Raw genomic sequence first — 24,575 nt, forward strand, 5'->3', positions numbered from 1 at the left:
AAAAAAAGCAGACATTAAATATCCCTTTGAGGATGGTGAAGTTATTAATTATACATTGGATGGTGTATCAATACACACAGTCACTACAAAGATACAGGTGTCCTTTCTAACTCAGTTGCCAGAGAGGAAAGAAACCGCTCAGGGATTTCACCAAGAGGCCAATGATGATTTTAAAACAATTACAGAGTTTAATGGCTGTGATAGGAGAAAACTGAGGATGGATCAACAACATTGTAGTTACTCCACAATACTAACCTAAATGACACCACATATCACTGAGTACCACTCTTCATATTCAAGTATGGTGGTGACTGCATCATGTTATGGGTATGCTTGTCATCGGCAAGGACTAGGGAGTTTTTTATTTTTATTTGTTGATAAAAATAAATGGAATAGAGCTAAGAACAGGCAAACCTCTAGAGGAAAACTTGGTTCCGTCTGCTTTCCAACAGCCACTGAGAGATTAATCCACCTTTCAGCAGGACAATAACCTAAAACACAAGGCCAAATATACACTGGAGTTGCTTACCAAGATGACGATGAATGTTCCTAAGTGGCCTAGTTTTGCCTTAAATCAGCTTCAAAATCTATGGAAAGACATGAATTTTCAATATATTTGAAACAATTTCTAAAAACATGTTTTCACTTTGTCATTACGGGGTATTGTGTGTAAAACATATATTTAATCCATTTTCAAATCAGGCTGTAACACAACAAAATGTGGGTTGGGGATAGGGGTTAGGGTTAGGTTTTTGTTTGTTAAGGAATCCACAAGGTCGATCTGATGCCTTCAACCTAATGCAGAGACTGTGAGGGAGGGTTGCACCCCACTTGCCGAATGGGGGAGTCGAGGGGTTCGGGCACAGATCCGCCCAGGTTGTAGAACCCTATAGTTGCCCACTTTAGTAAAGTTGGTTTTGGGGTGCGTTGGTTTTAGGTTTCTTCATCCTTGGTCTTTCATCCCTTTTAAGTCCAGGTAGGGGATAGGGTTAGGGTTAGGTTTAAGGTTGGGGTAAGAGCGAGGTTAGGGTTAGGGTTAGAATAAGGGTGGGGTTAGGGTTAGTGGTTAGGTTAGGGTTAGGGTATGTAGGTCAAGGGGTATGTCAAAGGCACTGTAAATTGGAGGAGAATGCCATAAAGTAGGCTAGCTAGCACATCTAGACCTATTAGGTTATGTCAAAAAATACTTCACTTTTCTGTTCTCTGTCTCAAATGGCACCCTATTTCCTAGCATAGGGAATAGGGTGCCATTTGGGATATATCCCACGGTCACTACCAATCCTTCTTAGGAACAGAGTGGCCCAGTACTGACCTGTGTGATGTTTGGGAGAAGTTGAAGCTCAGAATGAAATAGAACACGATTATGTTGCATCTCTATGATCTGAAGGTCCACCAGGGGCTAATTAGTTTCAACTTATACAGTACTGACTATTTCTTAATACAAGTCCTCTCTTCCACCTTCTCTCTCCCTCTCTTCTGTCTCTCCCTCTCTTTCCCATCACTCTCCCTCTCGCTCTCTCCTTCCCTCTCTCTCCCCGTATCTCCCTCTCTCCTCTCTGTCTACCCTTCCTTCCCTCCCTCCCTTGTCCTTTTTACATGGAGAGCGTGCACTAACTGAGATCATTATCATTTCCAGTCAGAGATGCCTGACGCTTGCCTGCCCAACAACAAAGACTTGCGGGGGAACTCGCACTACACACACACACACTCATACACACTCACACACAATCTCGCCAAATCAATGGGCATCATGTCGGAGGATTCACACGTTCCACCATGATCACAGACTATAGAAAATAACGAGCCTGGCTCAATTAACACAGAGGGAGATCAGTATTATCGTATGTTCAAGTTGCTCTCATTAAAGCCACAATCTGGAATCTGGGAATTGTGTAAACTTGTTCTAACCTATCATGTGGATGTCAGGGACTGTCTGTCCTTGCGTCTACACTGTAAAACAAATCTAGTTGTTTCAACTAATTATTATTAAGTAACTGGTTCCACAGCCTTTTTCTTTTTTACTCAACTTTTCGGTTCAAGTGTTACCTGAACAAAAACAATTAGTTGGCCCAAAACTTAGCTCCAACTTGAGAAAATGAAAGGGAAAAATGCAGTCACCTTTATAGTTATGTGTCTGCTTAAATTGTCTCAGATGTTCATTCAACTCAAAATTATTTTTTGGTCATCTTAACTAAAAAAGTCAGTGGAACTAGTTACATACACACAGTGCTTTAACATACAATGTTTTCAACTTACATAGTTGACACGCATACATGATAGGCTAGATTAAGCAGCCACCTATGGCGGCACTTGAATTTGGGGCGGCATTTTGACAATTGGCTCTCCGGCGCCCCTGATAGGCTACTGCACTACCGGCGGCACCCCAGCCAACAGCTCATAGCGTTTCTGCAATTCCCACTTCTCCCGAAATTCACTCCCACTATGCTTGGTGTGTTTATATTGGATTATGCACATTCTCCAAGCTCAAACTCAAACTACCTGCACTCTACGAGTCAAGAGAGACTCAAACTTTGAGAACAAGGCTACCTAAATTCTATCAGCATACTGATTGCATATCAAAATGGTGCCGACAGAGATGGTTGCCTTGCTTCGAGTGCAGTATTTTGTTTTTTTATGTATTATTTCTTACATTGTTACCCCAGGACATCTTAAGTCTTATTACATACAGCTGGGAAGAACTATTGGATATAAGAGCAACGTCAACATTCCAGCATTATGACCAGGAATACCACTTTACCGAAGCAGATCCTCAGTTCGAACCACCACCCAGGACAATGGATCTAATCCCAGTAGCCAACCCAAAACAACGGTGCCGCAGAAGGGACAGAGTTAGCGGCCTCCTGGTCAGCCACCGGGCTTCTCCATGCATCGTGCCGACAGACATAAACACCTCTCTGGGAAGAGGAAGGGCGGGGGTGGATGCTTTATGATTAACCACTCATGGTGTAACCATAACATACAGGAACTCAAGTCCTTCTGCTCACCCGACCTAGAATTCCTTACAATCAAATGCCATCCATTTTACCTACCAAGAGAATTCTCATCAGTTATAGTCACAGCTGTGTACATTCCCCCTCAAGCAAACACCAAGAGGGCCCTCAAGGAACTTCACTGGACTCTAAACTGTAAACTATTTATCCGGAGGCTGCATTTACTGTAGCTGGGGATTTTAACAAAGCAAATGTGAGAACAAGGCTACCTAAATTCTATCATCATATTGATTGCACGACGCGCAGGGGTAATACTCTCGACCACTGCTACTCTAACTTCCGCATACAAAGCCCTCCCCCACCCTCCCTTTGGCAAATCCGACCACAACGCCATCTTGCTTGTACCATCTTATAGGCAGAGACTCAAACAGAATGTACCAGTGACGAGAACGATTCAACGCTGGTCTGACCAATCGGAAGCCACGCTTCAAGATTGTTTTGATCACGCGGGCTGGAATATGTTCCGGTCAGCCTCAGAGCAACATCGACCTATACGCGGACTCGGTGAGCGGGTTTATAAAGTAGTGCATTATAGATGCTGTACCCACTGTGACTATTAAAACCTACCCTAACCAGAAACAGTGGATGGTTGGCGGTATTCACACAAATTGAAAGTGTGATACACCGCATTAAACCATGGAAAGAGGTCTGGAAATTTGGCTGAATATAAACAGTGTAGTGTATAAACAAGGCAATCAAGCGAAATTCCGGTACAGGGACAAAGTGGAGTCACAATTCAATGGCTCAGACAAGAGACGTATGTGGCAGGGCCTACAAGAAATCACGGACGACAAAAACAAAAACAGCCACGTCACGGACACCGACGTCACTCTTCCAGACAAACTAAACACCACCTTGCCTGCTTTGAGGATAATACAGTTCCACCATCGCGGCTCGCTAACAAGGACTGCCCCCCCCCCCCCCCTTCTCTGTGGCCGACGTGAGTAAAACATTTAAACGCGTTAAATGTCTGCATTAAGTGCCCAGACGGCACCCTAGCCGCGTCCTCAGAGCATGCAGAGACCAGCTGGCTGGTGTGTTTACAGACATATTCAATCGCTCCCTATCCCAGTCTGTTGTCCCCACATGCTTCAAGATGGCCACCATTGTCTCTGTACCCAAGAAGGCAAAGCTAACTGAACTAAATGACTACTGCCCCATAGCACTCACTTGTGTCATCATGAAGTGCTTTGAGAGACTAGTCAAGGATCATATCACCTCCACCTTACCAGCCACCCACTTCAGTTTGCATACCGCCCCAATAGGTCCACAGATGACGCAATCGCCATCACACTGCCCTATCCCAGAAGAATAGCTATGTAAGAATGCTGTTCATTGACTACAGCTCAGCATTTCAACACCATAGTACCCTCCAAGCTCATCAACATCAGCCCCGCCCTGTGCAATTGGGTCCTGGACTTTCTGACGGGCCATCCCCAGGTGGTGAAGGTAGGAAACAACATCTCCACTTCGCTGACCATCAACACTGGGGCCCCACAAGGGTGCGTGCTCAGTCCTCTCCTGTACTCCCTGTTCACCTACGACTGCGTGGCTATGCAACTCAATCATCAAGTTTGCAGACACAACAGTAGTGGGCTTGATCACCAACAACGACGAGACAGCCTACAGGGAGGAGGAGTATGGTGTCAGGAAAACAACCTCTCACTCAACATCAACAAAACAAAGGAGATGATTGTGGATTTAAGGAAACAGCAGAGGCAGCACCCCCTATCCACATCGAAGGGACAGCAGTGGAGGTGGAAAGTTTTAAGTTCCTTGGCGTACACATCAAAGACAAACTGAAATAGTCCACCCACACAGACAGTGTGGTGAAGAAGGCGCAACAGCACCTCTTCAACCTCAGGAGGCTGAAGAAATTTGGCTTGTCACCCAAAACCCTAACAAACTTTACAGATGCACAATCGAGAGCACCCTGTCAGGATTTATCACAGCCTGGTTGCAACTGCACTGCCCTCAACCGCAAGGCTCTCCAGAGGTAGGTGCGGTCTGCACAACGCATCACCGGGGACAAACTACCTGTCCTCCATGACACCTACAGCACCTGATGTCACAGGAAGGCCAAAAAGATCATGAAGGACAACAACCACCCGAGCCACTGCCTGTTCACACCGCTATCATCAAGAAGGCGAGGTCAGTACAGGTGCATCAAAGCTGGGACCTGAGAGATTGAAAACAACTTCTCTCTCAAGTCCATCAGACTGCTAAACAGCAATCACTAACTCAGAGAGGCTGCTGCCTACATTGAGAAGGGGAGAGTTGATCATTCACTTGCATTAATTTGTAAGATTACTCAATTATCTATCACCTGTTTACTTTGTATTTATTTTATTTAAATAGAGTGAGATTAGGATCTAGTCTATCACTCTCTCCCCCCTTATCTCTCTCTGTCTCTCTCAGATGATTTGATTTCAGGACCATGGACAGCTCCCGAGAGAACATCGCTGACTGCCATGCAGCACCAATGAAGAGGAAAGAGGCCACTTTAGGTGAAGACTAAATAAATAAATGTTGAAACTGACATGGGTCAATCAAATTCAATATGTACATAAACAAAATTAGTTAAGGCTGGGTCATTGCCATAAAGCTTATTTTACACAATGCTCCAGTGAAACGATCTCACTTTTCTTTTTTTTTACAGTTCTACAGGAATATTCAAGTATTTGTTAAATATGTAATATAAAAGTGCTATTTTATTGTACCAATTGTGGGGTCGTGCCATGTGTGATAACACATGGCATATTATTAGTAAGAAACTCTGTTTCCTACTATAGGCCGTTGGCTGCATAGTGATAGCAACATTGTAACTCTCCGATGCAGGGGTTAAAATAACATTCCCTTCTGCTTAGGACCTCCTATAAGTGCATGCGTGCACCCAAAACATTTTATTGGCATAATCATAGAATTACATATCAAATTGGAACCTATTTCTTCCGATTCCCAAAAAATAAGTGGCAACCCTACCTGTTTGACAGACACAGTTATGCTATCCATAGATGTCGGTATAGCCAAATACTCCAATATTGCCGCATGTACTGATTAAATACCTCCGTGTCTGGGAAGGGTGTGTTATGTTATAAAACCAAGGGCTTGAATTGCGTGAGGAAAGGGCAAAAAGGATATTGATTGTTTGTTTTCTATTCTGAAATAAATACATGAAAGATATCCAAACGATATCAAGAGCTCTATAACTATGCTTCACTCAGTGATGCCTCATGCTAGAAACAAGCTCTAAAATGCCGACGGAAGACTCCGAAGCATATGGAGATACATTGATTCCTCTCTATGAAGCTGAGCTGCAGCCTATGATATTCCATCATTGGGCCCTTTTAAAGGTATCATCATAGCCTTGGAGGGCTGCAGTCTACTCTACCCAAGAAAGTTACCACATTGAAAACATTGTATGTTATAAGCACTGTGTGTGTGTGTCTGTGTAGCTAGTTCCACAGCCTTTTGTTAAGTAAGATGCTCAAATAATAATTGAAGCCAACTATTTGTATTTAGTTCGTTCGTATGAATAAGAGACAATTTGAGCAAAAACGTCATTTTAAGTGAACTGCATTTTGACTTATTTGGGGCAACAGTTTTTGTTCAGGTAACACTTGGACTGAAAAGTTTAGAAAACTAAAACAAGTCTGTGTAACCAGTTACTTAATAATAATTAGCTGAAACAACTAGATTTGATTTGTAGAACGCTGACTATGAATTTGAAAAGGGTTCCATTTCCCTGGCCCCATCACATTTTTCTGATAAACAAATCCCAGAGTGTTGCTTTAAAGATACAACAGGAATCATTCTATCCTGGTAACAGTAACACACCGATCCTTCTATTTATGAAATGGGATAATTGAATTGTGTTTCTGTGTGTGACAGCGTAATTCATGTTGCACATAAGGTTCGTTTTGCAGGGAGACTCAAATGGATCATAATTGCCAAGAGGTTCAGGCATGGGTGGACAAGCTACATGAACGATCACACACACACACACACAAAGTAATTACTTAGTTGTGACTTTCCTTTAGTCATCCTAGGGACCAGAATACCATTTTGTACGCAATGGATAAAACATTTTTTTTTGCTACACTTTAATATAAAGGCTAATATAATCACGCTATGTTGTTTATATGTGTGTATGAGAATAGCTGTTTAGATGGGGGTTCAATCTCTGTCTCCCAATAAATCTGGACTCATTCACAATGGAACGTACTTGTGTATGTTAGACTATAATATTAGGACAATATGATAATGATAAATAGCCTACGTGTGTGTGTCACTGATTATACGGCTTCACTCACCGTCTAGGATGAATTTCATTCTGGATGAATTAAGGGTTTCATTAAGGGTTAGCCAAACTCTGTTTGCATCGGCAGGTTCAATTTGTCAACCGCTGCCTGTAAATGGCTATTTCGTTGAAACGAGAAATAATTGAAAGATAATAAGAAACCCATTTCCCCTTACAGATGTAGGATCTTCATTGCAGCCGGTTTGCTGAAGAAAATAATCCTGCAGCAACAGGAAATGTGAATTATTATGTGGATTATAATTAATGGATTTTTTTTGTAGGGGAAAAATCAAGTCTGAAATTTCAGAAGCCTTTTTAAACCTCAAATACACTACAAGTTGCAGGAATGTTAACTTGATCACCCGGGTGCAGGAATGTTATCCTGCAACCGGGTGATCAAATTAAGATCCTACATCTGTATGTGAGTCTGCAGGAAACAAAGCCACTCACAAAGAGAAAGATCAAGCTGAGGACAAGTAAGGACACATTGGCCTACACGTGCAGGCACACAAATCAACAACACCAAAAAAGAAGCTATCACAGGCAAACTACATACAAACACCAACCAGAGATGGAAACTAAAGTTTTCACCCACAAGCAACCACAAGCGTGGGTCTCCATTAGTCCATATATCCTATTGAAGACAAGCCCTCATCCACTTCTCATATCAATCTGCAAGCACTTGCTGCATCACACGGCCATACAAATTACCTACAGGATGTGTCAGGGGCGAGGGGTTAAAGTCAGCACAGGGCCATACCAATTATGTACAGGACATGTCAGGGGCGCGGGGCGAGGGGTTAGAGTCAGCACCGCACCATACCAATTATCTACAGGATGTGTCAGGAACAAGGGGTTAGAGTCAGCACAGGGCCATACCAATTATCTACAGGATGTGTCAGGAGCAAGGGGTTAGAGTCAGCACAGGGCCATACCAATTATCTACAGGACGTGTCAGGGGCGAGGGGTTAGAGTCAGCACAGGGCCATACCAATTATCTACAGGATGTGTCAGGGGCGAGGGGTTAGAGTCAGCACAGGGCCATACCAATTATCTACAGGACATGTCAGGGGCGAGGGGTTAGAGTCAGCACAGGGCCATACCAATTATCTACAGGACATGTCAGGGGCGAGGGGTTAGAGTCAGCACAGGGCCATACCAATTATCTACAGGATGTGTCAGGGGCGCGGGGCGAGGGGCGAGGGGTAGGAGTCAGCACAGGGCTATACCAATTATCTACAGGATGTGTCAGGAGCAAGGGGTTAGAGTCAGCACAGGGCCATACCAATTATCGACAGGACATGTCAGGGGCGAGGGGTTAGAGTCAGCACAGGGCCATACCAATTATCTACAGGATGTGTCAGGGGCGCGGGGCGAGGGGCGAGGGGTAGGAGTCAGCACAGGGCTATACCAATTATCTACAGGATGTGTCAGGAGCAAGGGGTAGGAGTCAGCACAGGGCTATACCAATTATCTACAGGACGTGTCAGGGGCGAGGGGTAGGAGTCAGCACAGGGCCATACCAATTATCTACAGGACGTGTCAGGGGCGAGGGGTAGGAGTCAGCACAGGGCCATACCAATTATCTACAGGACGTGTCAGGGGCGAGGGGTAGGAGTCAGCACAGGGCCAGACAGACAGGGAGTAATTAAACAGGCTGTTAGAAAAATCCTTTGATGTCACACAAGCATGTACACACACATACACACGCACAAAAACACATGCACCAGTGCACAAACTGCCCTAAGCGGAGGGTTACGTCACCGCACAGTCACATTCCATGTGCCACATACAGAGAGCATACATGCACTGCTGAGTAACAGTACAACTTGGCCTTTCTCGCGTGTTTTCTGTTAGAAAACAAATAAAGAGAAAGAGAGAGAGAGAGAGAGAGAACACGGGCTGAGGGGAATGAGATACTCGTGTACTCGGGACAAAGATGGACACTCCCAATCACCAACAAGCAGAGACAAAGTCACGACCTTGTTGCGCTGCCAAACCACACCACATATCCACCTCATAAATCACATTCATCATACTTCCCTCCAAAGCCAGAAAGGGGGGGGGGGGGGCTGTGGGCTACAATATGCAGCCTCAGTTGAATCTTGACACAGAGTTACATATCTGACAATCGTCTAGAGGCCTCAGACATGAGATGGGCCTAGTTAGATGGCATGAAAATAGGTATGGTCGTATAGGTTCAGTTTATATACCAGAGATAAATACATGCTGATTAATGGGACAGGAGAGCACAGAGCATGGCACAGTCTAGACTTTTCTTTCATATACAATCTCAAACCGAGTTCTGCTGTTTGGACACCGTGTTGGGCTGAGTTAGCTAAGCAACTGTTAAAGTGTAAACGGCTGTCTTGGTCCTAGTCTGGAGAGACTCAGACACCCCGGAAGACTGTGCCCAAAACAGACGAGGCAAGGAAGCAGAACCACACCATCGCTGCTCAGACGTGACAGGGTCGTGATCCAGAGCGTGCATGCACAAGCGCGAGTGTGAACTTGCACCCCACACACACACACACAAACACACACTTCTCTCTCTCTCTTCCTCAGAGTGGTAACAGACCTTCCACAGTGGCTGAGGCGGACAAAAGGGCATCAGTGCTCAAGCATGACTCCACCTGGCCTTTTCCCCCCCGGCTAGCCAAGGAGGAGATGAACCCTTTGGATCCCTGTGTGCTCCTGGGTGGCAGCAGCGCTTGGTTACCCACAGAGATGAGCCTGACGTGTGTGTGTGTGTGTGTGTGTGTGTGTGTGTGTGTGTGTGTGTGTGTGTGTGTGTGTGTGTGTGTGTGTGTGTGTGTGTGTGTGTGTGTGTGTGTGTGTGTGTGTGTGAGAGAGTGTGTGATTAGCTCTCTCTGATTAAACTAGCGCTTCTCGCTAGCTAGCAAGAAGCCGAGCCAACTCATCCCTGTCAATGCCATTCTAAGTCTATTCACAAAGACACTGTCCATCCATCCATCCATTCACGCATTGATTTCAGTCATTTATTTAACTTGACCTGCCTGAGATTGAAGCCCAGAGAAAATATTTTGGTCTATTAAAAAATATATATATATATTTATGGTCTATTAAACTCAACGGTAGTGTGAATGCACGGCAAGTGGCACTTGAATTTCAACACCGAAGGTTCTTGAAGGTCGGAGTTACAGATGGCTGAAGTTAATCAAATGTGAAGTGCGCGCAGTCTCTCAGATAAAAGATGAAGCAGAATTAGTTCTAAAGTTGAAACACTGGTAAAGCTTTAGAAGTCTACGTTGGAGTGAGTGCTAACGACTGATCTCTGTTGGAGACCATGACATTTGGAAAAGTTTGAATTTTGGCAGCACTTGATTTCACAGGCCTTGAGTTTGATTTCAGATCACTTCGTTGATGCAACTACTGTAAATAAGGCTTATAAACAAATATGAGAACTACCCTAAACTATCCCAAACATGGAAACTGTCCAAAACTAGCCCATAATATGGAAACTAGTACAGTTGAAGTCGGAAGTTTACATACACCTTAGCCAAATACATTTAAACTCAGATTTTCACAATTCATAACATTTAATCCTTGTAGAAATTCCCTGTCTTAGGTCAGTTAGGATCACCACTTTATTTTAAGAATGTGAAATGTCAGAATAATAGTAGAGAATGATTTATATCAGCTTTTATTTCTTTCATCACATTCCCAGTGGGTAAGAAGTTTGCATACACTCAATTAGTATTTGGTAGCATTGCCTTTAAATTGTTTAACTTAGGTCAAATGTTTTGGGTAGCCTTCCACAAGCTTCCCACTATAAGGTGGGTGAATTTTGTCCCATTCCTCCTGACAGAGCTGGTGTAACTGAGTCAGGTTTGTAGGCCTCCTTGCTCGCACACGCCTTTCCAGTTCTGCCCACAATTTCTCTATGGGATTGAGGTCAGGGATTTGTGATGTTCACTCCAATACCTTGACTTTGTTGTCCTTAAGCATTTTGCCACAACTTTGGAAGTATGCTTGGGGTCATTGGCCATTTGCAACCAAGCTTTAACTTCCTGACTGATGTCTTGAGATGTTGCTTCAAAATATCCACATAATTGTTCTTCCTCATGCTGCCATCTATTTTGTGAAGCGCACCAGTCCCTCCTGCAGCAAAGCACCCCCACAACATGATGCTGCCACCCCTGTGCTTCACAGTTGGGATGGTGTTTTTTGGCTTGCAAGCCAGACCCGTTTTCCTCCAAACATTACAAGGGTCATTTTGGCCAAACAGTGCTATTTTTGTTTCATCAGACCAGAGGACATTTCTCCAAGAAGTATGATCTTTGTTCCCATGTGCAGTTGCAAACTGTTTTGGAGCAGTGGCTTCTTCCTTGCTGAGCGGCCTTTCAGGTTATGTTGATATAGGACTCGTTTTACTGTGGATTTAGATAATTTTGTACCCGTTTCCTCCAGCATCTTCACAACGTCCTTTGCTGTTGTTCTGAGATTGATTTGTACTTTTCACACCAAAGTACATTCATCTCTAGGAGACAGAACGCGTCTCCTTCCTGAGTGGTATGACGGCTGCATGGTCCCATGGTGTTTATACTTGCGTACTATTGTTTGTACAGATGAACGTGGTAACTTCAGTCGTTTGGAAATTGCTCCCAAGGATGAACCAGACTTGTGGAGGTTTACAATTTTTTTCGGAGGTCTTGCTGATTTCTTTAGATTTTTCCATGATGTCAAGCGAAGAGGCACTGAGTTTGAAGGTAGGCCTTGAAATACATCCACAGGTACACCTCCAATTGACTCAAATGATGTCAATTAGCATATCAGAAGCTTCTAAAGTCATGACATCATTTTCTGGAATTTTCCAAGCTGTTTAAAGGCACAGTCAACTTAGTATATGTAAACGTCTGACCGACTGGAATTGTGTTACAGTGAATTATAAGTTAAATCATCTGTCTGTAAACAATTGTTGGAAAAGTTACTTGTGTCATGCACAAAGTAGATGTCCTAATCGACTTGCCAAAACTATAGTTTGTTAACAAGAATTTTGTGGAGTGGTTGAAAAACGAGTTTTAATGACTCCAACCTAAGTGTATGTAAACTTCCGACTTCAACTGTACATCCATCTGCCTTCCTCACTAAACTGTTAAGCCAAAATAGGTTGTGTACATCCGTAGATGCATCTACTGTCTGTGTAGACACATGCACAACCAATACAAGCCAAAAAACATTCTCTCATCTCTCCTTTACCCTCTTTCACCCCTTCACCCGCTACTCTTCTTTACTCCTCCGTCTTCTCTTTCCCTGTCTGTTTCCCTTTCCTGTTCTCGTTGAAGCGGCACGGTACAGATGAGACAACCGCTTGACAGATAGTTGTCACAGGCCGTGACAAAAAAAAGGTTCACATTTCATTCAAAATAAATTCTATCATCCCTCCCTGGCAAATATAAAAATGGGCGGAAGAGTAGGAAACACATGGGGGGGGGGGGAAAGTGCCTGAAATGAACCAAATCAATCACACAGGCTTTGTCTTAGCGAAAATGTTTCCTCTCCTCTTCAAATCAAATCTCGCTGTTGTCTCCCTTCGAGCTGTGATCTTAGCGTTTCCCGCTGCTTCCCTCTTTGGAGACCGGCTGTCTTCATGAACTATGTGATCGTGTAATAGATGAAGTATAGCATATTCATATTTTACTGCACTGTTGAGCTGCAGTATAGAGACCGAGGCTATCTTACTAAGTTGGCCTCAGTCTCCGTCGGAGCAGTATAGGAGAGTCAGGAAGTCCCTTTACAGGGGGGGGGGGAAGACTGTCCATGGTGGAAGCCTTCTCCCTCACACAGCAGCGAGAGGAAGAGGGCAATGCTCCACTCCCAGTGTTCATAAACACACACACTAATGTCTCTCTCATCCACAAATAGACAAACAAAAGCAGACTCTCTCATCTCTAGCTCAGAGCAGTGTGCGTGTGGTGTATTATCTATGCCATGTGCCTCCCAGCGTGGGGGCCTCCTATGGGAAGCCCTCAGCCACATCACGTTCTGCTGACCAAACTCTAGCAACACTGTGTGTGTGTGTGTTTGTGTGTGTGTGTGTGTGTGTGTGTGCGTGCGTGCGTTCGTGCGTGCGCGTGCGTGTGTACGTGCGTGCGTGTGTGCGTGTGTGTGTGCGTGTGTGTATGTGCGTGCGTGCGTGCGTTTGCAATACAATGTTAACCAAAGAACTGCCGGTGACTTTCAACTGTCCTTGCCGTCGTCACCACAAAACAACCAGCACATACACACTAGGACTACTAATGAACTGGCGTTTGACAAGCAACCAATTGCCACACAGCACTACAAGCTACACGTTCTGGTTAATTTTGCTTCATCACAGAATACAGGCTAATTCCCGCAACCTTGTCCGAAACTTTTTGCTTTCTTTGGAATAACAAATCTCAGTGCCTCAGAAGGAAATCAAATTCCATTCTCTATTTTCTCACACATCAAGTCATGCTTTAAAGATCGCATCTGTTTGGCTGTTGTTGCTTGCTTGTTAAGCCAGTCGTCCAGGGACGCCAGAGCCATCCGTCACTAACCCAGAAATAAAATCAACAGCAGAGATTAAAGAGAACGGAAATTATGCTTGATACAATGGGGCAGACCGAAGCTGGCAAGAAGTGTAGAATCAATACTTCCAAAACTCTCAAGGGGAAGCTGGAGTAAAGGGGTTGTAGAATATAAGGCTAAACAGTAAGTCTAGCATTTTCAAAACAGATACGGACAGTGTGTGTGTGTGTGTGTGTGTGTGTGTGTGTGTGTGCGCTGCTACCTGCTGCCTGCCCAGAAGCTGCAGGTTTATCAAAGCTGTTTTAGAGAAGCGGTTGCTAAGCACGCTAGTTTCTGGGGAATGCCTCTATGGAAAGAATAACTTTTATCTTTTGAAGCCTTTCCTCTCTGCCTGCTAGTCTCTCTGCTAGTCATTCCAGCATGTTGTCAGCTTTGTTGTCAGCTATAACCAGAGAGTGTGAGTTTGGCTGGGTTTGATCCCAAGTCTCCTGTGCACCACAAGACTGTTAGCCCAACAAGCTAAAGCCAAGGCAGCAGCCCAGGCAAGGTTACTCATCACAAGACTGCGTTAGCCCAACGAGCTAAATCCTAGGCAGCAGCCCAGGCAAGGTTACTCATCACAAGACTGCGTTAGCCCAACGAGCTAAATCCTAGGCAGCAGCCCAGGCAAGGTTACTCATCACAAGACTGTTAGCCCAACAAGCTAAAGCCTAGGCAGCAGCCCAGGCAAGGTTACTCATCAGAAGACTGCGTTAGCCCAACAAGCTAAAGCCTAGGCAGCAGCCCAGGCAAGGTTACTCATCACAAGACTGCGTTAGCCCAACGAGCTAAATCCTAGGCAGCAGCCCAGGCAAGGTTACTCATCACAAGACTGTTAGCCCAACAAGCTAAAGCCTAGGCAGCAGCCCAGGCAAGGTTACTCATCAGAAGACTGCGTTAGCCCAACAAGCTACAGCCTAGGCAGCAGCCCAGGCAAGGTTACTCATCACAAGACTGCGTTAGCCCAACGAGCTAAAGCCTAGGCAGCAGCCCAGGCAAGGTTCCTCATCACAAGACTGCGTTAGCCCAACGAGCTAAAGCCTAGGCAGCAGCCCATGCAAGGTTACTCATCACAAGACTGCGTTAGCCCAACGAGCTAAAGCCTAGGCAGCAGCCCAGGCAAGGTTACTCATCACAAGATCGTGGTTCGCGGGACCACCTCTGATAAAACTGTCTCTCACTAGCCAGATGACTTGGTTGATCCAACCCCAGTATAGCTTAGATTTTTATAACCAGTGACTTTATTACCAGTAAAACCAGAAAGCGTCTTACCTTGACGCTAGCTATAACCAGTGAGTAAGTGACCAGCTGGGTTTACACCAAGACAGGTGAAGCCCAAGGCTACAGTTTAGGCAGCACGGTTACTCGTCCCGCGATCGCGGTTCGCTGAACCACCTCCGTTACCCCCAACGACTATGTTAGCCCGGTGAGCTGAAGCCTCTGCTAAAGCTATGTGTCCCTACCTGTGTGACCAGGGGCTCCAGCAGCCGCTCCACGGTCAGGGTGCGGATCTCCAGACTCTTGGGGTCCCATTTCAACAGGATGGGGGACGTAGCGGTGGTCATGGTCTCTGCTGGAGGAACAAACAAAGAGACAAGTTAGAAAAATACACGTATTTGGTTCGAGGCAAAACAAAAGAGAGAGAGAGAGAGAGCGAGAGAAAGAGAGAGCTTGTTCTTTCAGCGGCGAGGCCTTTTTCGAAGAATGCCCCGTTTATTTCTCCCTCTATTCCTAGGCAGTGACACTTCATGCACCATCGACAGCCGTTTAAAAGAGGGACGGATTAGAGAGTGGGAAACTGAAACGGAGGAGTTTGGTGGAGTCGCTTTAGAGCTTTGCGCTTCCTTTTCGACGGGGAGAGACAAACTATTTCGGACAGAGGAGACTAGTGGGATGGTGGCAAGCGCCTCAAAACACACTCGAAAGAGAAGCATATCAACTCTACCCCCTGGTTCAGCCAATAAGTATCAAAACTGGGGAAACAATGGAGACTTTAAACGTATTCCTACTTCTGCAAACCTGGGCATGGACCAGAGAGTCTCTGCCATAGCCGTGGGAAGTAGTTTTGGGGTGGGGGTGCTGCGATTTAGCAACAAGAATTGCCAGCGCCGAAGACGTCTGAATCGTTCCACTAATCCAGGACTAGTAGACCCAGTGCAATACCCTTTGTGAAAACATTTCCAACGAAATGTATTTGAGTGTTTACCCGCATTTATAACTCGAGTCGGATAATTATCTGTACAAAACAGATCATCTGACATCTGTGGAATATAAAAAACACATATGTTTTCCAGTTGGAGATACTTTGCAAATTGATCTTATATCTATGTGAAAACAGAAATGGTCTATTCATTCCTTTTTTCCCATTTTAGTAGACACTCTTATCCAGAGCAACTTACAGTAGTGAATGCATGCATTGTCCCATGGGAATCGAACCAACAACCCTAGCATTGCAACTGCCATGGTCTACCAACTGAGCCACATGATCACACCACAAGCCACATGATGTCTCAATGTACTCAATGACTGTATTGTGCATTGTTTTTCTTCTTGGTGATGGAAGGTACAAACCTGGATGACCAGCCTATGTACTATACAGTAATGTATTGACATTAAGTGGTTTGTAATAACAGTAAATTAATACTGCACAAAAAAAGTGGTTGTTTTCCATGTTATTTGAAAAAAAAGGAATTTGATATTGTAACGCTTGTCGTCTGGGGAAGGAGAGGAGGACCAAGGTGCAGCATGGTACGTGTTCATATTTTAACAAACACTGAAAACAAAACAATAAACAACCAACGACCAGTCCTGTAAGGTGCAACACAACACTAAACAGAAAATAACCACCCACAAAACACAATGGAAAACAGGCTACCTAAATATGGTTCTCAATCAGGGACAACGATTGACAGCTGCCTCTGATTGAGAACCATACCAGGCCAAACACAGAAATAGAAAATCATAGACAAACTAACATAGACAACCCACCCAACTCACGCCCTGACCATACTAAAACAAAAGACAAAACAAAGGAACTAAGGTCAGAACGTGACAGATGTTTATGTTTTGTGTCTTTGACCATCATTTTGCACCTTTTGATATACATGTTTGAGGACAGGGTTTTGTTATTTCTAGATTCCATTAGAATGACATCACAGAGAAAGGGACAGTGCAACAACTCTTACAAATCCAAACTATTGAATCCTGCAAGACACTACAGAGGTCCATGTCGGTCCACCAACGCAAGTAAAGGGCCAGTGCACTACTTTAGTGAAAAAATACATGCAAATGACGAAAGAAATCAGGCAAAAGACCACTGATTGCATTAAAGGGTGCCTACACCACTCGCATCTCCACCCATGGAGGCCGCTGAGGGGAGGACAGCTCATAATAACGTCTAGAACGGAGTCATGTGTTTGATCTATTTGATACCATTCCACATCACTACCACGAGCCCATTCTCCCCAATGAAGTTGCCACCAACCTCCTGTGAACTCGGCAGTTAAAGATTCACAGTAAAGACACCTCCACGTTAACTAGAATGGAAGAGTCTGTGCCGAGATTCTTTAATGGTGTTGTGTTGAAGTGTTTTTACTCAGGCTTGAATGTGATTCAGGGACACCTCGCACTGTTTTTGCCTACTGCCTTCAAACCCGATTGTCATTCAGAAGAGTGTGTTGGCCTAGATTTGTCTCTCAGTCTCTATCATTCCTTTCGGTGGGACCGAGAGCGAGCGAGTGGGATTCTGATTACTAAAAACACATGTGGGTACAAAGCTTGAGCAGTGGCTTTGAAGAACAGAGCTAATATATGCAGGTGAGTCTCTGATTAAGGCAGGAAACTGAGGCGGGGAGACACAGGCAGGGATCCATTTGGAAATATGAGAGCGAAAGAGAGAGAGAGAGAGAGAAGTTTGGCTGAGGTGAGTTGAAAAGTACAGAACTAAGTGGAATTCCAATGATCACCATTGAAAAAACCCTTAGGAGTATATAGCTGAGGCGAGAAGTACCAGTCACATTTAAATTAAGTCTAATCCAAATCGGTTCTATTAACAAATTAGCTACCTATAATTCCGAAGAGTAATACCAAGCTACACACAGATGTGGCCATACGCACGCACACACACACACTTACACACACACACACACACACCCTGAGGCAAAGTCTAAACCCTGACATATGCTTGTGTAGGGGCCTCCTCCTATAGACTATACTATTGTCAGTAGGGGGATCTGACTCACTGGGGTTATTTGGGGTCGATAGAATCCACAGCAGAAGGATGGAGAGGGGCAGAGGAGGGAGGAGGGCTGCCATTACCATGGGAACGTGAAGCTAAGCAACACTCCAGTCCAATGTTGCCAGCTGGGGCATGTGGGCGGGGGTCCAGTGCCTCTGTCTGGTGGACGGGGACGAGGGGGGGGGGGTTGAGGGAAATTGAGGGTTCTGGACTAAGGGCTTCTAAAACAAGGCTGGGAGTGAATAAAGCCTCTGGCAAGACTGGCCAGCTCTCCTTCTCTTCTATAGTAGATAAATATGCTCCACATGAAGTCTACACCTACAAAGACAAAATCTTGCCTACTAGCCTAAATTAGGAATATTTCAAACAGTATCACATGAACAGGAAACACATTGCATAATCTACCTTGTAAGAAGCCTAATTGAGTGGCTCTTCCCACACAGAAAGGAGACATGGAAGTAAAGCGTTTATTTTGAAATGTCAGGAATTGCCCAAAATACATGTAGGCCTTTACAAACTCCTGGAATTAAACCCCAAAATAAGAGTCCTTTGCAGTGAGGATGAGTTCAGACAGACTGCACACACACACACACACACACAGGCAGAGTCGCACAGACACACATACACACGTACAGCAGAGTAAAGTGTGCCCTCGCTGACATTTCTCTGACATTCACTGACATTTGTGGAACAAACATCAGAAGTAATGTATGTTTACAGCCGGGGAGAGGTTCATTAGGTGAAGCTAATTTAGAGCAAATGAATGCAATCCCTCCTCCAGACGACTTTTCCCTTACAGTCGATGTCCACGCACGCACCCGCGAAAATATCCGGTATTTTTTAATGTTGTTGCATTAAATGGTCCCCCCAGTTCTCTACTAGCTTAGACCAACCCATGTCGTAATTGATAGCACAGGGAACCCCACATGCAAGAGAAAATAAGAAATAGAGGACAAACGAGAAGACCAGAAATGTAATGCGTTTTCCCCTGACGTTTGATCTCCCAATGAATGTCCGTTGGCAGCCCGAAACAGAGCAAGCCGAGTGACAAATGCCTCTAATTGCAAAACTACGTCATTGATCAACTATGAAAATACACCGGGAAAGAAAATACCGATGTGGAAGTAGCACTGCATTATAGCGCTCACATTCTACTTGCTACTCAACAGACATCACTCAGACCTTGTCCTCAGCTCCCCTCTCTCTCCCCGCGGGCGGTACCGTTTCATACCGGTAGACACGTTCAAGTACAACTTAAGACAGTGGGACAACGAACAATAATGGACAACGAACAATAATCATATGCCCTTCTGTGGAATTACTAACGGCTCTGGACACTTGGGAAATGTCAAGGGGGGCGTATTCCCTTCTTTTCTTCTCCAGAAATACCCCGGAGAGGAAGAAAGGAGAGAAGGAGAAAAAGAAAAGTACCAACACCTGTAACTAATGCAACTGTCGACGCCATGGCAACAGCGAAAGAGAGTGGCGCTTGTCGATGGTTCCGTTCCAAATGGCACTTTATTCCATATATAGTGCATTACTTTTGAACAGGACCGTAGTGCACTATATAGGGAACAGGGTGCCATTTTGGGACGCAAAACCTAGGCTACACAATGCGTTACTTTGAAGTCGTATGTAACGCTGGACTATGAGGTCTGTAATAGGTAATGGAAGAGGTTGCTATGAAGAGGTATGAGCAGGTATGAAGTAGAACAAAGGATTGAGTTAGAGATAGTGTTAAGCTAATCTAAGGATATTGAAGTGGTTCAGGTGAACTACGGATGTATACTGAACAAACGCATAAACTCAACATGCAACAATTTCAACGATTTTACTTAGTTACAGTTAATATAAGGAAATCAGTCAAATTAAATGAATTAATGAGGCCCTAATCTATGGATTTCACATGACTGGGCAGGGGCACAGCCATGGGTAGGCCTGGGAGGCCATAGGCCCACCTACCTGGGAGCCAGGGCCACCATCTAGGGAGCCAGGCCCAGCCAATCAAAATGGGGTTTTCCCTACAAAAGGGCTTTATTACAGACAGCATTAATCCTCAATTTCCTCAGCTGTCCGAGTGGATGGTCTCAGATGATCTCGCAGGTGAAGAAGCTGGATGTGGAGGTCCTGGGCTGGCGTGGTTACATGTGGTTGTGAGGCCGTTTGGACATGTAGCCAAATTATCTAAAACAACATTAGAGGCAGGTTATGGTAGATAAATGAACATGAAAGTATCTGCTCTGGTGGACATTCCTGCAGTCAGCATGCCAATTGCACACTCCCTCAAAACCTGAGACATCTGTGGCATTGTGTTGTGTGACAAAACTCTAACACATTTTAGAGTGGCCATTTATTGTCCGCAGCACAAGGTGCACCTGTGTAATGATCATGCTGTTTAATCAGCTTCTTGATATGCCACACCTGTCAGGAGGATGGATTATCTTGGCAAAGTAGAAATGCTCACTAAAATGGATGTAAAGAAATGTGTGCCCCAAATTTGAGAGAAATAAGCTTTTCGTGCATATGGAACATTTCTGGGATCTTTTATTTCAGCTCATGAAACATAGGACCAACACTGTACATGTTGTGTTTATATTTTTGTTCAGTATATTTTGTCTCTGCCCCCCCCCCCCCCCCCCAACACACACACACACACACACACACACACCAACAATGCTGTTGGGGCACACATTTCTTTACATCCATTTTGGTGAGCTTTTCTACTTTGCCAAGATAATCCATCCTCCACAAGCGGCCAACCTCCACCTTTTCTAAACAATAATAATTCAGTTTCAGCTCTGAACAGAACAACAGTAGCAGAAGGAAGATAATGACAACTGTTGGGGGTTATGGTGTGAATTTCAAAGTCTTTTGTCACAGAAGCTGCTGATCATTTATGCCATGGTCGAGAGAGAATTATTATGATGCGCATGAGAAGAGAGCCTGCATGTTACACACACGCACACACACACACACACACACATATTCTCCCCACAGAGAACAGGCCTAGAGGATGTCCTGCTGGCAACTGATGTGACGTAGATCATTGTTGGCAGTGCATTATGCCACTGTAATGTCACAAACAACGCCCCGTCTGTGGATGTATTCACATAATGCCTTGCTGTTATCAGATGAAGGCTACACACTGCCAAGATGGCTGAAACGCTGACATGTCTTCAATATAACACAATTGTTTTTATTGTTCCGACATCCAAGCCAACTCTTTGTATGCGCTCTGTCTCTCTCATTCTCTTTCTCTCTTTCTCTGTTTGTTTCTCTCTCTTTGGTACACCCACCCACCCTCTCTCTCTCTCTCTCCCTCTCTCTCCCTCTCTCGCTGCCAAGATGGCTAACCACCGCCGTGCTTTTGTGATATTCAAAAACTGAAAAGTATTGTTCACACAAAACAGCAGGTGTTGACAGCAAAAGAATGAGCCAAGAAAGAGCGAAGCATATTTTCTCTTGAATTGCCTTGGGCTGACTCACAGGAAATATCTAGAAAAATATCTGCAGAGGGAAGAGTGTGAAATTCCATTGGATGGTTATAGCCAGTTATTTTTTATTGATGGTTGTGTGGATATAACATTTCACCCAATATCCACACCTCTTAAACATTGTAAGCTAAGATGCATATTGTAGAGCAAACATGTTTCCCTCGTGAATTGCCTTGGCTGACTTGGCAAATTACAGAAAACAAATCTTTAAACATATCTGCAGATGGAAGATTGTTAAACTGCAGTCGGTCATAGTCAGTAATGGTTATTGATGGTTATGTGGATATAACATTTCAAAATGTAATGCAACCCTCAATTTCCCAACACAGATGTCGGATCTTCATTTGAGCCAGTTTACTACAGCAGGAAAACAATCCTGCAGCAACAGGACATGTGAGTTATTATGCAGACTCGAATGAATGGATTTTTTTTGCAGGAGGTTTTTGGGTTGATACATTTGACCTTTTAAAGTGGAAATGACAAACTTTAGAAGCCTTCTTAAACCTCAAACACAACAAGTTTGGATTTCCTGCTATGAAGGAAAAGTCTCAACAACAAAGGATCCTACATCTGCATCTACAACTCTCAAATTTTGTAACCCAAGACGCATATTGTAGAGGAAACAAATGCACACACACACATACCACAGTCCTATCAGTCACAAACACTGAGTGCACACGCGCACACACACAGGCTTGTGCTGAGGAAGGGAGAGCGAGAGGGAAGGAGAGTGTGTGTGAGAGTCTGACAGTGGAGCAGAGCAGTGTGCGTGGAGCAGAGCGCCCCCAGTGAGCCAAATCATTTACTATTCCACTTTTCTAATGAACTACAACTCATGTTCAAACGAGCCACGCGAGAGGAGAAGAGTAGAGGAGAGAGGCACAAAGTGTGAGAGAGAGAGAGATTGCGTGTGTGTGTGTGTGTGTGTGTGTGTGTGTGTGTGTGTGTGTGTGTGTGTGTGTGTGTGTGTGTGTGTGTGCGTGCGTGCGTGCGTGTGTGTGTGTGAGAGGAGCAAGAGACAGAGAGAGAGAGAGAGAGATAAAGAGAGAGAGAACCTGAGCTCTGTCTAGCAGGGGGGCACTTGTCTCGGCCCCACAGCCTATCCTTAATGCAACCACAGGTAAACAAACAACAAACAATAAGTAAACACATGTAAACAAACAACAAACAATAAGGAAACACATGCAGTCAAAGACCAACAGACAGAGAACGGTCACAGACGTACTGCTGCTTCAAAATAGCGAGGAACCACTCACAAGTGGGAACAGGTCAGTGTGATTAGCATCATTAGGCCCTTCACTCTGAAGGGTTGTGATTCATTCATGGGAGACAGTGACCCAGGTAAACAAAACCAAAGCATGGATTGCTATCTTACCGTGTCTATAGACTGCTTATGGGGGAAGGAACCATCATGTAATTTTGTCATTTAGGTTCACTATACCTTTAATTAAACACAGGCCGACATGGATGGTGTTTGTGTTTGCGAACTAATGGAAAGAGCAGTCAGTAAATATTCTAACAACTGGGAATGGGCAACTATGGTGTGAGAAACACGGAGAATCAACACTGAGAGGGAATTTAGTTCATGCCATTCTAATCCAATCAGTTCAAGAGATGAATTCATACTCAAATCATGAACTGAAAAGTGGCCATTACTTTCAGAGAGGACGGAAGAGAGAGAGAGAGTGTTCGTGTGTGTGTCCTCTCCAGGTTGTTGGCCTGATGGGCTTGGTGGCAGAGGAGAGGATTAGAAACAGAGAGAGATGGGGAACAACCAGCCCTGAACAGGAGTAACCCTCCTCACTGTTCCACTACTGAGAGTTCTGTAGAGAAGAGAGAGAAAACACACACCTTCTGCTGTAGGGATTGGGATTTGTTAATGTTATTTAACCTTTATTTAACTAGGCAAGTCAGTTAAGGACAAATTCTTATTTACAATGACTGCCTACCCAGCCAAACCCAGACGACGCTGGGCCAAATGTGCACCGCCCTATGGGACTCCCAATCACGTCTGGTTGTGATGTAGCCTGGATTTAAACCAGGTACTGCAGTGACGCCTCGTGCACTGAGATGCAGTGTCTTAGACCACTGCGTCACTTGGGAGCCCAATGCGGAGGGTAGTCGGAGGAGATGGTCTTTGGACCAAGATAAGTCAGGGTCATCTCTTTGATGGGTTTACCCTGCTCTGGCTCAGAGAGGAGAGGAGAAGGGCTAAGCTCAAATACTGGTTTCTTGTCATCTCCTCCTCTTTACTCTCTCATCTCTGCGCTGCACGTAAAGAGTGTGTGTGTGTGCATGGGCATGTGTGTGAGTGTGTGCGTTCGTCACGTTTGTGAATCCATGTCAAATGCCAATACAGATGAAGGATCTTAATTTGAGCCAGTTTTCTACGGCCAAAAAATAATCCTGCAGCAAAAGGAAATTGGACATTTTTATAGGGGTTGATACACTTTTCGTCAAGGAAAAAGCAAGTCTGAAATTTCAATGTCGAAATGACAAACTTTTAAAATCCTTTTTCAAACTCAAATATACTACAAGTTGGCACAGGCACATTGTCAGCAACAAAATAGTAATCAAATTAAGATCCTACATCTGTCTGTGTGTGTGTGTGCGTACGCGCATAAGAGCGTGCATGCGTGTGCAAATGTACTGTATTCAAGAGTAGCCAACCAATTGAACCTCGTAGCACGTATCTGAGAAATCCCAGAGTATTTGGTGAGAGTGTGGAGCTATTTGGAGCTTTTTAAATATGTTGTGTTGTTTTTTGTTTGTTATTTAAAACCCTCTGAAACCCAAAAGGATAGAATGACCCATTTTCCAGTTCCCCAAATTGTGTCCTACTGCTAAATCTTATGAAACGTGGCTGCCCCGGAGCAGTGTGGATTAGACAGAAGATTAAGAAACAGAGAAAAGAAGAGGGGTAAACATTGTGTAGTGTGTATACGCTGAAACACACACATACATACACATAAGTAAACTGC

At 44.5% G+C, this 24,575-nt stretch overlaps 1 protein-coding gene across 1 annotated transcript in view; it reads right to left on the reverse strand.

Moving 5' to 3' along the window:
• LOC139418798 (catenin alpha-2-like) overlaps positions 1-15,432 on the reverse strand; it is a 628,002-nt gene extending 612,570 nt beyond the window's left edge. The window contains exon 1 of the mRNA XM_071168509.1: positions 15,327-15,432. Coding sequence (XP_071024610.1) covers positions 15,327-15,428 — 102 coding nt within the window. The 5' untranslated portion in view covers positions 15,429-15,432. The remainder of the gene's footprint in view (positions 1-15,326) is intronic.
• Positions 15,433-24,575: the final 9,143 nt, after the last annotated feature.

The sequence above is a fragment of the Oncorhynchus clarkii genome, chromosome 10, assembly GCF_045791955.1.
Source record: "Oncorhynchus clarkii lewisi isolate Uvic-CL-2024 chromosome 10, UVic_Ocla_1.0, whole genome shotgun sequence".
Lineage (NCBI taxonomy): Eukaryota > Metazoa > Chordata > Actinopteri > Salmoniformes > Salmonidae > Oncorhynchus > Oncorhynchus clarkii.